We start from the raw sequence: 13,992 nt of genomic DNA on the forward strand, positions 1-13,992 counted from the left end.
ATATAATATTGTACATAAGAGTTCACTCTGTGAGTGCACATTTGATAAAGTTTATTTATTTATATGTAAGCATTTATTAATGAACAGATATATTTAAAAACTTGGCAAGACCTGACGTGTCAGGTAGGGGTCGGGGGGGCGGGACTAGTATCTCCTGTGGGGGGTGGGGGGTGGGGGGTAAAATTTGAAGGATGCTTCTGTTGTTTTGGGACTTTTTAAAAAAATAAAAACCAATCCAGACATCCTTGCATGACGTATCGATCGATTGGGGGAGGGGAGGGGGTGTTCCAGGTTTGACCGCACTTGAGTTCACTTGGGTTTACATTTGAAATGTGCATGTGTATTTATACACAATCTTCAATAAAGTTGTGTAAAGCTTCCTCTGGTCTGCAGAGTGACTTCCTGGTTTTTTTCTGCCACGCCCAGGAAATGGAATCCGGCGCACCTGTGCCTCATCAACGGAAACGAGGAAATGTTTACAGGTTGCTTCCTGTTCCTGCCTGGAGGAGTCGAACTCCAACATGGATTTAAATTTGATTTGACTATTTAATTAGAATTGAAGTCAAACTTTAGGACACAGCTTGGACTTAAAGTTTGTTTTTTTTTGTTTTTTAACAACAACTGATTTGTGGGTCACACCTTGAACCTGAAGAAAAACTCAGTTTTGTCACGTCTGGATTGAGGAACACGGTGTTCTCTCCGGGTTCCGACGGGTCCCGGTCCCGGTCCGGGCTGGGAGGTTCCCCGGATCAGGGGCTCGTCTTTCCGTCCAATCAGAGAGAGGAGAAGAGGAACCGGCTGCGCGCGGAGCGGCGGATCACTCTGGAGGAGAAAACGGCGACCGTGATGTCCGGTAGGAAACACGGTGGATTCATTTAATATCAATACATGTAATTAATATATAATCGATCTTAAATTACTTATTTATTACCAGTCGGGAACTGCGAGTATTTTTATTACACTGATTTAAATGTGATTTAAGATTTTCATTATAAATATGTAACAATTCAATCTGGATAAAGGAACACAAAAATTAGATCCCTTTAAATCAAAACAAAATTATGTCGATGAGGAGTCAACTTATTTATCAGTGATTTGTTTTTATCTATAAACATGAAAACCGGATGAGGGAACACCTGCGGTTGCGGTCCCCACCAGCAGGTGGCGACGCGCGTTCATTTCTTTTTCTCCTCCGGTGTTTGAAAAACTCGTCAGAGTGGGACGTCTGCATTTTTCCTCACCCTCTCCGGGCGCGCCGACACCCTTCCTGACGTTCCCCGCGAATTTCTATCCACGCTGCTCCTCCGTTTCTACTCATTCTCTACTCCAACCTGACGCGAGGAAGAGGAGGAGGGAAGAAGAACACGGCGAGGGAAGAAGAACACGACGCGTGGATCGCTCCGCGGAGGATTTGTGCGCATCTGCGCGTTTGGAGTCGAGTGGTTTCCCCTCACGGCGCGGAGACAATAGATTATAAAACGGGCTGCTGCGGCTTAGCTGCGTGGACTCGGACCGGATCAGATCCCCGGGATGTTTTTGTGGAACCGTTTCCGATTTCCTGCTGAATCTAATTACTCGCCCACGGCTATAAGAAGCATTTTTCCTGCATTATTTAAAAATTTTAAATGTATTTTCTTTGTGTTTTCTTTAATCTAGTTGTGTGTTGTTGTTTTCCTGACGCCAGTGCGCGCGGGTAAACATCTATTGTGCTGATTTTATTCCGTTTTTCGTGGCGGAGGACGCGCCGTTCCTACCTGCCACATGGCATTTCCACGGAGGTCACCTCGGGAGAGGAGCGGGAGCAACACACGGGACATGTTTTTTTGCCTCTTTGGGTGGGGTTTTTGGTGTCGTTTTTTTTTTTTTTTATTGCGGACACGTTTTTGCGCGCAGCGTTCCCGTGCGCTTTTACGCACGACGGCGCGACGGAACGGAGACGCACGAAGGAGCCCACGCGCCGGGTGAGGTAGTAGTTTGTGCTGTTTGTCGGGTTGTTATTTTGCCCCTTTTGGAGATGACTGCGCAATCTACTGCCTTGTCGGCGCTGGTGATTTGCGACACGAGGAGCCGAAGAGGAGGAGAAACCAGCGCGTAAAAATGAAACGTGTTCCGGAATGTTTTATGCTTTAAGAAACTCTTAATTTGCAATAAATTGATTTTAAAACGTCGCTTTTCTTTTTATTCCTTTTTTATCAACAACTTGTCCAATTTAAGTCCGGCTGATTTTCCACAAATTAAAGGAAAATTAAAAACAAAACCAAAAAAATGCTGGAATTCTGGTTTTAAACTCAGTTGTGTGATAAGCTGCACACACAGGTGTGTGTTCATATAGAATAAAACAATCATTTCCTGCTGCTTCAATGATCATAAGTGAACACCCCCGTGAGAACTGTGGTTTCCAATATTTCCTGAACGCAGCAGGAAAAACAGGGTTTTCTGCTAGAATACTTGGACTTCTGTAAGTAGATGTCTTTATTTACTGTGGGAAGGGGGGTGGGGGGTTACAAGGTGAAGGTATGTGGTGTAAAGGGTGCCACCCCCCCTTTGCTGGTTCTCCTGTTGCAGGATGATGATGAGGAGCAACAGGAGGGAGTGATGAAGCTCACTGCTACATGTTTAGACTGCAAATGTGGATTCTGGGACCTTCTTTGGGTGTTGGTGCATATTGAGTTTAAGATTAGGGTCATGGGGGGGCTAGAAGCCTATCCAAGCTGACACCAGAAGGGGAGGCGGGGTCACCCCTGAATGCATCACACACGTTTGAACTTATGGGGAATTTAGAAACATTAATTTTGGAAGACTTGGGAACTCAGAGGGAGAAAATGTCCAGATCTGGAGTCAAACCAACAACCTCCTTGATTAAATAACACAAACATTCAGTTTTATGTTGATATTAAACATTTATTAACTATTTCTTCATTTCCCAAAAAAGAAACATTGAAGGTAAACATTGCTTTTCCGCCCAAAAGTCAGAGTCACACGGGGAAAACATTAAAAACCGTTCTGTCCTCCATCCTTTGCTTCTACAAAATGTACATTTCGTGTTCACAGATGAACACAAAGGCGAGGAGGTGTCAGGAAAACGTTTCCACATGGGGGGGCTTAAAACCTCCTGCTACAGATAAAAACAACTGTATTTTCTCATTTTCCCAGCGTGAACCTCATCCTAACATCATCCTGTCTCAACTTCCAAAAGGGAAACCTGGGACTCTGAGAACTTTAAAAAAAAAAAAAAGATGATGCGAATGGACTCGTCCAACGTTTTCCACGCGTGATGGTTGAACCTGAGTTGATGCGCAGCGTTTGGGTGGCACAGATGAAAAAACAAAACATTTATTCTGACATTCAGCGAATAGAAAAGGCTTCACGATGAGGGTGAGGATAACAATCCCGTACATTCTGACGCCCCGTTCAAACCGGGACGCGCGCCAAGACGATTTAAAGATGGAGGCCGAAAAAAAGAAGACATTCAATTAATTAATTAGAGAACAATAAACAGCTGGTAAAATGATGACATGTCATTACCATACAGTACATGACTTCATGGAATGTACAGGAGGAGAACGTACCGTTTGAATTTCAGGTAAAAATCACTGCTGCTCTGAGGAATGAAGGTAATTCCAAGCTAAAATGCTAATTAGCTCGCATAAAACCCTTGTAGGAATTGTGATTATTTTCTTCCTGGTGAGTGTGTGCATGCTAAATATGAAGCCAATACCAGGATATGTTTAGCTTAGCTTAAAAACAAAGAAAGAGCTTAAGTTAAGTTTGATCTTAAACTTGACTTCATTGTAACAAATTTGGAGTTTCTTTACAAAAGCTGAAAAAAATTCAGCGATGATGAATTATCTGAAAATATGGATTTTATTAATGCCAGCTTTTGGATATTGGTCAATCACATTATTTGATCGAGTGACTGTTCATTTAGTGAGTTTAGCCCTTTCTCCCGTTGTTAAGCTAAACTAAACCAGCCCATGAATATTACTTTAACGGCACACAATAACAGTAAACCATTAAAACACGTTTGTTTTGATTTTATGTTTTGGGTTAACATTTTTCAAAATTCTCTTTCCAAAATTCAACAAAATAAAAAAAGTGCAAAAAAACCCCAAAACAAAACAAAAATAGTCGCGTCTGTTAATGAACCTTTTAGTTCCCTGTTTCATTCCTTCGTATTACATCACAATCTTAGCTATTATGCTAAATCTCTAGGATGCTAACAATGCTAATGGAAAAACCAAATGTATAAATATATGCATTGTCTTCGCACAAGTACAAACAACATTTTCACGAACTCCTTGATACATAACAAAACACAAAGTCGGTCCATAACAACTACAGCAGTGTAAACCATTGCACTGACACTCAGATTCCCGGGCCTTGAACGCGTCACTGCATGCAAACGTGGACCGAACCGAATCCCCAACGCGACATATGCTAACCGCGCAAAAGATAACAGCGTGTTTTTACCGTGAAGCTTCATCGCGATTTCATATAAGTTTTTTTTTTTTTTTTATCCCAACATTTGAAATTTGGAATTTTTGCCTCGTCATTCCACATGCTGTGGCTCCCTGATAACATGTGGGGTTAGCCTAAAGTGCAAGCCACCCGCTAGCTTAGCTACTAAATCCCAGGTTTGGTTTTTAAAGAGTTTATTTTTACGAAATTCCACATTTTAGGAAACACGATTGGTTTCTTAAACGAGTGTAATGACGTCGAATCGTATAATCAGGAAAGTGTTAGCTTAGCATAAAGACTACAAGCGGGAAACAGCTAGCATGGCTCCGTAAATAGTGTAAAATTTGTCGTTTATTTTTTAATTTGATTTTTACCCTATTTCATTGCGTTTAACCACTACTAACCTGTTTTTTTTAGCTAAGATTTAGCAAATTTTAATTTATTTAATTAAACATTTTACGTTCAGTCAATAAAAAGTGTATTTTACTGTTTTCTTCGGCTTTAGGTTATTATTAGAGACAAATCCATGTCTTCAGAGGGAAGGTACTGGATTCTGCAAAAGCTAATGAAATTTAAAAAAAAAAAATCTAGAATATTGTGGAAAAGTTTGAAGCAAATTTCTACAAAAATTAAACAAATGATTAATAGTTTAAATCATCAGATGGAGCCAAACAAGCTACTTCCTGCTAATTCCAGCTAATCCACGTTCAGCCTCCTCCTGATTATCAGATATGCTAGTGGCATCGAAATAATCTGAAATATCTTCAGGGATGTTTTCAGAGACTCGAAACTTCATTAAATACCAAAACAAGTCCGAACATGCTAACTATGACAGCTAATCACCAACGAAAAACTCACCAATACAAACAGGCTAATTTGGAGGGGGGGAACTCCGATTTATTTTTAGTGCTAATTTTGATGACGATGGCTAAAACATGTATAGACCTTCTTCATGTCCCCGCCCACCGTCAGGTGTAAACTTCAGGTCGACTTCAGGCGTGTCCCCTCCTTCTCTGAAACATGGAAACCGATTCCACGTGAAGAAGCCACACTGTGGCCGAACGGAAACGCAGCTGACCCGTCAGCTTGGTCCAAGGTCACCGCGAGGAGGAGGAGGAGGTATTTTCTTCTTCTACAAACAAGAGTACTGTACAAAGGAAGGGGGGGTAAAAGAGGAGGAGCTAAGCACTGTACAGCACTGCAAGAGGGTAACGGAACGAAGAGCATCGGCCTCTTCAGGCATTCACATCTCTGCAGAAGTTCAGCAATATTCAGGAAGTTCCGCCGTCGCTTTAATCGACTTTAACACCAGCAGGATGATCTGATTCACGACCGATTAAATTACCAGACGCGTACATTTTTATTTCCAGTCAAAAAAGTTAATCAAACGTTTCCGTCTGAAGCTCCGAACTCCGACAGAGATGTGAACTCTAGATCTCCAAACACGATCACGTCCTTTTTTTGGACTACAGAGGAGAAGAAATGTGCAAACCACATGATGGAAACGCAAAGAAGATTCTCAGTCCGCTACCCGACGGGGGTCGATGACCCCGCGGGGCCGCCGCCATCGGGGCCCCTCAGGGCTGGCGGTTGCCGTACATCAGAGGTATGATGAAGACGGAGATGTCGTCGCCGGAGCCCAGACGCTCGTTGGTGATCCTCCAGCCCCGGTCCCTCAGAACGCCACGCGCTCGCATCACCAGGTCCTGCGCCGCCATCGTGTACCTGGAGGGAACAGGAAGCCGATTTGATTGGCTGTTGCTTGGCAACTCGGGAATTTAGGCGATAAGTGGGAAATCAAAGAAAGAAGGGATCGCGGCGCAGACCTGTGCAGGTCGTCGGGGTCGCAGTTAGCCAGGAACGTGGTCACGGCTTCGGCTACTTCCTGGTTGGAAAGGACGTCCCAGAGGCCGTCGGTTCCCATCACCAGGACATCGTCGGCGCCGTGTTCGTACTGCATCAGGTTGTAAACTTTAACCTGCAAGAACGCAAAAACATGAACGTCTCAAAATATAAAAGAAAGTGACACAAAATAAAGCAGAAGACAACGACAGCGATACGAGGAGACGATCATCTGCAAACGATAGAAAAAATCATGTTTTTCTTCGCCCGACTGGCGCGGCGTTTGGCATCTTAATGAATTCCACGCAGTTTTCATTCACCTTGAGAAACCACTCGGGAAGTTTTTTTGAGTTTTGTGGAAGAGAGGCGATGCCGTCGGAGACGCGGCGCGCCGACGGGAGTTCGATCTCAAGGTGAACCCCGGAGTGAACCCGAGTTTTAATGAATTAAAGATCAAACAGAGCTGGAGGAGGAGAGACGCTCCAGACGATCAGACAACAGCAGACGGGTGAGCTGAAACGCGCTCAGACTGAAGCTAAACGCTAAACTAACGCTAACTGTGGTGTAGAGAGGACGGGAGTAGACGTGGTGGGTCATGTGACCCCTCTTTCAGAATGGGACGTCACATAAAGTAACGTCAAAAAGAACTGGATTCGAATGAAAGAGTTGAATTCCAGCCATTTGTCTCGTACTCCGAAGAAAATATGTAGAGATTTTAGGACAAATTCTGACACCGACAGGAATTATAAGATTTTTTTTAACCCTGCATATTATTTAAAAAAATAGTGTGTAGAGGGAAGCTTGTTGTCGCTGCTGCACATTCATACAATGCAATGTTTTAGTAATATTATATATATCTTAATATATAATATAAAATTTATATTTTTATATTATTAAAATCAATTGTTACATATATTAATATATTATACTAATATAAATTAAATGAATATAAATTATATAAAATATAAAAAATATTTAAATATATATTACCCTTTTTTTCTGACATATACATTATATGCCTTAGTGCCTTAGTGATATTATGCGCCCTACTGAGCATTCTACAAAAAACATTCTGCGATATTTAACTTATATTTACAGACAGTCTGCAGGAAGCTGATTCTCACCTCCGGGCAGCAGGACAGGAAGGGTTTGATGTAGATGTTGGAGTCGTGAACTTTAAGGTCATGGTCGCCGAGCCCACGGGTCACGCCGATGGTGGCCAACACTCGCGCCTGGAACACACAGACGCGTTTAATTTAGGGAGGTCGTACGTGTTCCCAACACGTGACATTGTCCCGCGGTCTGAAGTGTTTAAAGTGCACCGAATGTCATTTTCTAGGTTCACATTACCAAGCTGAGGTTAGCTTTGAGTCACTATGTGGCTGCTAAATAAATGTGAAATCATGATGGCAACTAAATCTGATCTGAATCGAACGACAACCGTTATTTTTCCACTCTTTTAATCATCCGATTCTTTGAACGTCTTCATTTTATTCGTTCTTTGAATCACAACACCTCTTTGTGGACTCACTTCACATCAAACTGAATCGACAATGTGAAAATGAAATGAAAAGGAATACAAAAAAACCCTCCCCAGTTTTAGCGTCTTCTTCTCTTCCATCGTATTCGTCCATGACTCCTTTCATCTCACACAGGAAGTGATTTTCTGTTTCGGCGTGGTCGCACGTACCTTTTTTCCTTCCCCGTAAATCAACGGAAACTTGAGATCTTCTTCCTCGATGGTCTTGTACGCCCTGCGTTTGAGAAACGACAGGAAAAGCGATGGATTTACGCTTTCAATGACGCACCTGAACATATTTTAAAGCTGCATGAGTCTTTTCATGCTTTTTTTACACGTTAAAGGTCGCCACCTGGCTTTTACGAGGTAAACCTGAGGGGACGCCCCTCACTTCTGCCACGCCGACTATTATAAACGTGTTTTTAGAAGCTCTGCCTGATGAATAATCTGCTGCTAATGCGTGAATATAATGGCTTCAACCTTTAAAAAAAAGGTACAAGGTTAACATCTTGGTTGTCATTTTATCACACGGCTGGGAAACACATCCACCGCCGTCGTCCTCTCGTCAAGTGTCTCTTCAGAGCGTAATAACAAGTGTTTTTGCTGCTGAAAAATTCAGCGAGAGAATACAAGAAAAAAAAAAAAAAAAAGGACTTCTTAAGTGCACAAATGGAAGCAGAGACTTCGAAACGGAGCTTTGATGTCGGACTGAAAGACGCTGATGTGCTTAAAGTGGATAGATTAGAGCCGTCGCCAGCCAGTGGAGACCACGCACTTCAAACGGCTTCCTATCAGGCCGGGGTTCGCGGCGTCTATCAGGACGGAGCTTTGCTCTGCCCATTTTCCTGCCTCAAAACTCAGACATGTACTTTTCCTGACCCAAACCTCTAAACTTCTTCCTCCGTCTGGCTCTTTTCCCTCCAGTCTTTGTTGATATTCCTCTCGGTACTATCAGATTTTCTTTAAATTACTCCAGGCCGACAGAGGCTTTCCCTTTTTTATTCGTGCACAAGAGTGAAGCAAACGTAAGGCTCCTACCATCCGTTCATGGTGAAATCTCGGTAGAGCATCTTCTTGCCTACTTCCTTCCTCTGAACGCGGCGGGGGAACTCCAGGTGCGTGAACTCGTTTCCCAAAAGGTGAGGCTGCATAAAACCCTGGAGGACAGCAACGGTGTTAGCGGGTCAACGTTTGGCGTAGACGATGATGTCATCGGCATAGAAGGAAGCATTCGGTTGAGAACGTTTTTGTTGGGTCAAGCCTCTCCAGACAACCGATGGACCTGAAACGTCGATTGTAGAGACTTTCTAAGGACGAACCGTCTTACCAGGAACTGAAGTCGCCGTCGTTCGGACTCTGGGGTGAACTCCGCCGACACGGGAATGATCTCGTTGTTCCGTATGATGATCGCCCTGCGGAAACACAAAGTGAAGGTAACACAGGGGTGACCCCGACAGACCCTCCAGATAGATCCCATGGATGAGAGGACTCACCTGCTGTCCCCCGCGTTCCCGACGTACAGTTTCCCGAGCAGGTAGACGACGGCGAGGGCTGTGCATCCTCCGGTCACGTTGTAGACCTGCTTGTCCTTCTCGATCTGGGCGTCCTGCGAAACAAAAACATTCCTGTCAGACCTCCAGGACGAAGATCACGTCCTGGACTGAATGTAAAAGTGCTTTTTTTTCATCTTGAACGCAGTTTGTTTTGGGTCTGGAACAGGTTGGATTGTTGTCGTTGCTCTGCTGCCATCTAGTGGTGACTAATTTCAGTATCTGTGATGCAGTCACCATGTCTTTGAAGGCGTTCTCGATGGCCCCCACCACCAGGCTCTCGTGTTGGATCTTCTTCTCGGTGAAGAAGCGAGGCGGAGGCGGGGTGCTGCAAGGGGAACCCGGCGCGCCGGTGGCCCCGCGCAGCGACGTGGCCCGGGTCAGGCCCCGGTGCGGGCCCGGGGTGTTGCCCTGGAGGTAAGGGTTGTTCTCAGGCTCTTCGCCCATGATGGTCGGCGGCGGGGAGGCCGCGTTGCGCAGGATCTCGATGACTGTCTGGAGCTGGCAGGCGATGTGGTGCTGCAGAAGACGGGAGGCGACCACCGCCGCGCCTGAACCGGCGTGGCCGTCGAACAAGGCCCAGTAGTGGAACACGAACCCTTCGCTCTCCTGTCAGGCAAGACACACATCGATTGAACAATTACGCCCAATCAAGTAACAACACAAATGTCTCCGGGGTAGATCCGGAGCCAAGGTGTCGGCGAGCGTCCCTCGAGGTGACGTACAGTCTGGAATAACCTGCCCAGCCTGCTGCCACTCAGCACGACATTGTGACTCATGTTGCGTACCTCTCCCAGCATGCTGTGCTCCACGCGGAGCCCCAGACCCTCGCCGTTGGGCAGGGAGTTGCGTCTCTTGGCCGTGGCGTTCTTGCTAGGTGTGGAAGGAGGGCAGTAGCTCATGGGTCTCCGTCTCGCCACCACCACCTCGCAGCAGGCCTGGTCCTCGTTCAGCGCACTCTTACCGGCGTTAATTACCCTGAAACAGGAGTGCATGCACGGGGTGACTCACAGTTAAGGGTTGATGGGTAATATCCCAAAGCGACACAGTTTTTTTTCTCTGATCCGACAGCTACGCATTTGAACGAAAGCCGACATCAGATGACTTTGCTCTCAGCTATGCACCGGTTAAGGTACGTTCATTTTACCAATGAAGATCAAACAGGGTGGCCTATCTCTGTCACATTCATGCCCAAAGCCTGTGATGCCCTTAATTAATGAGGCGGGTCACAAAGGGACATGATACCTTACAGGTAGTGACAGCTGCGACATCTCTATGTCCTGCTTCGTATAGGAATCAAAAACTGGACTCAGTTTGCCTGAAATGTTTTTTTGAGATGGGTGGTGGCCGGGATTTCACAGATACTGAGATCATGGGTAGTAATTGCCCCAGACATTGACCTCCCCTCTCACGACACACAGTATTTATGCTAGATACCCTTCTTGACTATCCGAGCTTGGGACCAGATAGTCTACCTTGTGTCTCTAGGACACAAGGAAGACTATCTAAAGAAAACACACGCAAAATAACAAAAAACCTGACTAAACCTGCTGAGTAACAAATAAACCAGGTTACCGATGGACCCCGAGGTGAGACTGTGGCGACGGATGAATCTGACAGACGTCTCCCGAAGGCGTTGAGGCTGAGAAACCGACCTATTTATAGACAGGCGCTGGATGTACAACTGTCTGGTTCTCTGCTTCAGAATGTGCACAAAATTCATCCGAGTTTATTTTGACGTCAGTTTGTCAGAAACCTGGAGGGAATGATGAGTCTCGGCCCAGAATAGAATGTCTAATTTAGATAAATATCTCCATATCGGAGTCGATTTCTCTGGGTTTCAAGACGGAAAAGAAGAAGGCGGAGGAAGTCTATCCTTTTTATATCACAGTTACAAAAGGTTGCCTTTCAGAAAAGCTCTAAATTTGCCTCAAAATCACTTGAATTTGATGAAAATGGAGTGTAATGTGTTAACAAATTGATTGCTATGCTGAGTGTGGTGGTATCGAAGGACATCCGGAGCTAAAACCGTCGCTACTTTGCTTTTGAAGCGTTACCCACCACGCACGCTGCGTATGAAAGAGTTCTGGTTCCTCAGGACCATAATTACACCAGAAGATGCCCTCTGAGTTATTGCAGCCATAAAACACCCTGAATCATCCGCCACACTGAGGTCGAACACGTCTTTGTCAGCTTCAGCGCAATCTGCTGACAACAAATGCAATGATGTCACAACCGTCCTGTTGATTCAGCACAAAACGAACGTAAAAACCAAATAACACGCGAGGAGAACGGCCTCATGTCCCCGCCGATCATTTTTGGCTCCGTTCAGAGCAATTATCCTCCCCCCATTAGTGGTGAAAGCTAATTTCCGCCTCCATTGTCAAACATGTAATGGCCTCTTTGTTTCTCTGCCCTAAGTATGGGATAATTATTTTCTGATGCACAAAGCTTAGCGAGACGCTAAGACATATTTCAAATCCTTTTTCTCTAGTGGTTTTGGGCAGGAAGGAGAAAACGTGACTGTTTTAGATAAGAAAATACAACTCGTTTTAGAATAAATTAAAGGTTGTACCATCCATGAGGCTAATGCTACATGTCTCCCTATTGGAAGGGATGAAAACAAAACAACTGATGTTCTGATTCATGCTATTGAAGAGGCACATTTTGCCAAGATGTCATTATCAGAAAATGGTTCAATAATAGTATCAGTAACTTCACCATCGTATCTACGACATCCGTAATCTTATTCCTTGTTATCTGCTTTTTGTTATCAGAGCCATTCAGGATTATTGGGAAACGTTAATCTCGGATATCGCTGCTGGTATCGGGGTGGAGACGTTCGTGCTCGAAGGGACGTCAATCCGGTGATTAAAAGCTTCTGCCAAAATACAAGTTTACCAACAAGTCGAATGTGTTCTCAGAAATACCATCATGTCCAGTTCTTTGACTACTCAGTATGTACCGGTTACTATGGTTACAGTAGTCGTGTACACGACCTTACACTATATATTGGGGCTATTCCTTTCCTATCAGCTCCAAGCGATATCACATTCAGTGCCGATGTGACCTTCAGTCGTGTCAACAGAGGCACGGTAACGTTACGAAACAGAGCTAACTGTGAACACCACAATCTGTCGCACGATAGATGCGACGCATCGTTAAATTCACAAAATAAAAAAAAGTGCCACTTTTCATGTCCCAATTTGGAGCCAAGATTTAATTTTTTTGACCCCCAGAACCTCCAGCTAGGAGCCTCATTGGCAAAAATACCCAAAAAGTTAGGAATGGATTGTTTTTGGAGAGTCGGCGTCCAGCCCAAAGAACAACCCCTAAGATTTTGGGGGTCCAGAATTCTTTTAAGGGGTTCTTGACTGACTCTCACGATATTTCATTTCCACACTATGCAGACGATCCTCTGCTTTATTTAGCATGTATTTCCAGCCAGCCAACAGATTATCTTCAGCTGAACTTCTCCGACATGCTAAGCCTTGTTACTGATGTCTGGTCCTGCATCTCCAGCCTAGATGGTGGTACCAGCCGCCAACCCGGAGGCACAACTGGACCAGACCCCCCCCCCACACACACACACACACATTCATCCCCGTGGATGAATGCGTTCATGCATTTAACCAAACACGCAATTGCAAACCTGCAACAAGCAGGCGTGGAGCTGGATCCACGCGGGGGGGGCGGATGGAGGCCCAGGAACAGGTGCAGCCCGGCGGCACCTGCAGACACCCGGGGCCTGCCTTCCCATCCAGCGCACCCTGGGAGACAACGACAGCCGCAGCGGGAGCAGCTGCAGCCGGCTTTACTTACTCAGCGTATCCGGTGGCCCACGGTAGCCTCCGGGTTTCCTTCAGGATGAGGATGGGCCGGGCGATGTGGTCCGCCGAGCACTCGATCTCATCCGGGGACAGTCCGAGGAACTGGGGTCGCATGTAGGGGAATTTCATCGGCAGCTCGGATCCGTTGTTGCCGCCCCCGCCGGAGCCGCCCCCGGCCATCATTCCACCCATGAAGCCGGCCACGGCGGACTTGACCCGGGTGAGCATGTTGGTGGCGCGTCGCGGCGGGGCGTCCGTCGGCCGGTGCGCGGCGCCGCGGCTCCCTTTCCCCGGATTGCCCCCCAGCTCGGCCGCGCTGATCGACGACAGGCTGGATGGAGGAGGAAGATGAGGAGGAGGAAGAGGAGGAGGAGACCCTCAGACGGTCACAGCCTCATCCTGGTGCATCATCCGGGGAGGGGGGCACGACGAAGGCTTCAGGTGAAAACCCGCACGCCCCCACGGAAAGTCATCACAACAGCTCGGCCGTCGTGAACGCGGAAATACACGGAAGATTATCTGATCACGTGACCCAACAGAGGGGAAGCACACTGCAAGAAATACGGTCATCGTGTGCAGCAGCCGTGTTTAAATTTAAATTTAAATCCTTCCTGGGGGGGAGTGGTTGAAGTTGGCTGGAGTGTTATGATTTAAATTACAGTATAACGTTCAGGAATCAGACGTCTTTAATTCAAGATGATTATATTCTAGAATCAAATATTCATCTAATTAATTAATAAATATTAATTTAATTTTATACTGTTATTATTTTAATTTTATACTGTTATATTTT

The 13,992-nt window shown here is 45.5% G+C and overlaps 1 protein-coding gene across 1 annotated transcript; it reads right to left on the reverse strand.

The window, feature by feature from the left end:
• Window positions 1-2,887: 2,887 nt before the first annotated feature.
• On the reverse strand, window positions 2,888-13,864 carry LOC137589557 (protein phosphatase 1H-like). The gene is made up of 10 exons (XM_068307395.1): window positions 13,192-13,864; window positions 10,158-10,347; window positions 9,607-9,978; window positions 9,313-9,425; window positions 9,147-9,231; window positions 8,858-8,976; window positions 7,991-8,054; window positions 7,425-7,532; window positions 6,285-6,436; window positions 2,888-6,183 (listed from the first exon to the last, which is right to left on the reverse strand). Exons 1-10 carry the CDS (start codon window positions 13,425-13,427, stop codon window positions 6,036-6,038), a joined length of 1,587 nt encoding a protein of 528 aa, XP_068163496.1. The 5' UTR covers window positions 13,428-13,864; the 3' UTR covers window positions 2,888-6,035.
• Window positions 13,865-13,992: the final 128 nt, after the last annotated feature.

Source organism: Antennarius striatus, chromosome 22, assembly GCF_040054535.1.
Source record: "Antennarius striatus isolate MH-2024 chromosome 22, ASM4005453v1, whole genome shotgun sequence".
NCBI lineage: Eukaryota > Metazoa > Chordata > Actinopteri > Lophiiformes > Antennariidae > Antennarius > Antennarius striatus.

Excerpts from the sequence above, each read along its gene's own strand:
- LOC137589557 (XM_068307395.1), bottom strand. The coding sequence starts at position 13,427 with ATGCTCACCCGGGTCAAGTCCGCCGTGGCCGGCTTCATGGGTGGAATG. Across the intron at positions 9,979-10,157 it reads AGCACAGCATGCTGGGAGAG|GAGAGCGAAGGGTTCGTGTT; the intron begins GTACGCAACATG and ends CTTGCCTGACAG. Across the intron at positions 9,426-9,606 it reads AGAACGCCTTCAAAGACATG|GACGCCCAGATCGAGAAGGA; the intron begins GTGACTGCATCA and ends TTTGTTTCGCAG.